This window comes from Amphimedon queenslandica, unplaced genomic scaffold, assembly GCF_000090795.2.
Source record: "Amphimedon queenslandica unplaced genomic scaffold, v1.1 AMPQUscaffold_6604_Cont21440, whole genome shotgun sequence".
In the NCBI taxonomy this organism is placed as follows: domain Eukaryota; kingdom Metazoa; phylum Porifera; class Demospongiae; order Haplosclerida; family Niphatidae; genus Amphimedon; species Amphimedon queenslandica.
The window spans coordinates 1-1907 of NW_003553107.1; the positions used below are offsets into that span (position 1 = coordinate 1).

The window sequence follows — 1907 nt, forward strand, 5'->3', positions numbered from 1 at the left end:
TGCTGTCTCAATCAGTGTTTCCTCTTCTTAGAGTTGTATTTACGACCAAAGATCCATTCCTGAGAAGGGAAAGACTCCATGCAATTATTCATAACAAGAATATTGCCAGGTCCCTTTTCCACACAAAGCTTAGTTACCACGTGTTGAAGATGACGAGTCTATCATAAAAAATGAAATATATAATACACACTAATGGTTAGACTCACCACATTATTGTACTCCCATTTCTGGTTCCCTCCCAGTCCATGACAGTTTAGTATTCCAACCTTACCTCCTCTCTCTTTGCTTGAAATGTCAAGACAAAGATCATCATCGAATATTAGCTCACCGGAATCAGAGAACCCAAATTCCTGTAACAAAATAGTAATCCTACCCTCTCCTCTCCTCTCCCTCCCTCTCTCTCTCTCTCCATCTCTCTCTCCCTCTCCCTCTCCCTCTCTCCATCTCTCTCTCTCCCTCTCTCCCTTACTTGGTTTCCACCAATCCCATGACAGGTGAAGAGAGAGACCTTCCCATATTCTCTGTTCCCCATTGTATCAAAGCAAAGCTTCGATTGAGGATTCATGACCTACCAGAACACAGCACATAGAATACACATAGCACACAATACACACAGCACACAATACACAAGGCACACAATACACACAGCACACAATACACACAGCACACAGAATACACATAGCACATAATACACACAGCACATAATACACACAATACAGACAGTACATGTACATCAATTACAGTAACTCCATGTATACATGTAAGGGCATACACAAGTAGGCTCAATCAGACACTATTGCCACTATTCATCCCCAAACACTATTACATCATAAAGACACATATACATCACAACTCATACATGTAGGTACATCAAAACAGTCAGGCACTATGGCATTACATCCACACACTTAATTAATCCCCTCCAACTACTCACATAGCCTCCATAGCGTAAATTCTCTAGCGGCAACGGCATCTCTGAATAAACATTCTCCATGTACCAGCGAAACGACTTGCAGTGTAACTTTTTTCTCAGCTCAAGTCTTTCGCTGATGTCCCCATAACTCCTCGAGCGGATGCTAGGTCTCTTTGCGTAATAGTGTTCCTTATACTCATCCATCCAGACTTCGGCTAGACGCATGTTGTTACGAATGAGGATCGTGTCCACTCCCCCTGGGAAAGAATAGGGCTGGGACTTTCTGAATATGTGACCGACTCTTGAGCAAGGAATGAGCTCTAGCTTTCCGCCACACATCCATATCTACAAGAGAATGATGGGTAAGAGAAACAGAAAAAATTTTTTAAAATATATGATCGACATTACAAGTTGACAGATTTCATAATATGCAAGGAAGAGTAACAAACTAAAGGTGGATTAGAAATACATGTACATGTACATACCGAACATTAATTATGCTGACAATGTGACCCTAAATACACTTTCAATCAGTTTAGCTAACAAGAGCTGTATACAAAGAGACACTTCTAACAATAACTAACATTCATTATACTCGGTACGTGTACCTAAGATACTTTTATACATCAGGCAGTTACCTTAACCTAGTAGAAATCTAAGAGATAAATAAAGTCATATCTGACCACTCAATATTCTAATGGTATACAATAATAATTATGCATGAACAATTATTTGTTTTTAATTAATAATGAACCTATTGTAGGCACAAACGAGCTCTTAAATTTAAATATATACATTACATAAATTATTAAACTTGTAGTATTCCTAATAATTTTTTAAAACTTTAGAAAATCATTAAAATGGACTGACAAAAGCTGAGCACAGGGCATTAAGCCCTTCCAAAAATTTGAAAATGTAAAGACAATAATCAATCACTTGATCCCATACCAGTACCAACCTTTAAATACCATAAAAACTATGTGAGGCTATTGTG

At 38.2% G+C, this 1907-nt stretch overlaps 1 protein-coding gene across 1 annotated transcript; it reads right to left on the reverse strand.

The window, feature by feature from the left end:
• Window positions 1-1274, reverse strand: LOC100638960 (polypeptide N-acetylgalactosaminyltransferase 1-like). Its single transcript, XM_003391737.2, has 4 exons — window positions 935-1274; window positions 470-568; window positions 207-350; window positions 1-158 (listed from the first exon to the last, which is right to left on the reverse strand). The coding sequence occupies exons 1-4, from the start codon at window positions 1250-1252 to the stop codon at window positions 12-14; spliced, it is 708 nt and encodes a 235-aa protein (XP_003391785.2). The 5' UTR covers window positions 1253-1274; the 3' UTR covers window positions 1-11.
• Window positions 1275-1907: the final 633 nt, after the last annotated feature.

Coding starts and splice junctions, on each gene's coding strand:
- LOC100638960 (XM_003391737.2), bottom strand. CDS start 1,252: ATGTGTGGCGGAAAGCTAGAGCTCATTCCTTGCTCAAGAGTCGGTCAC. Junction 569..934: donor ATTTACGCTATGGAGGCTAT/GTGAGTAGTTGG, acceptor GTGTTCTGGTAG/GTCATGAATCCTCAATCGAA. Junction 351..469: donor ATGGGATTGGTGGAAACCAA/GTAAGGGAGAGA, acceptor ATTTTGTTACAG/GAATTTGGGTTCTCTGATTC.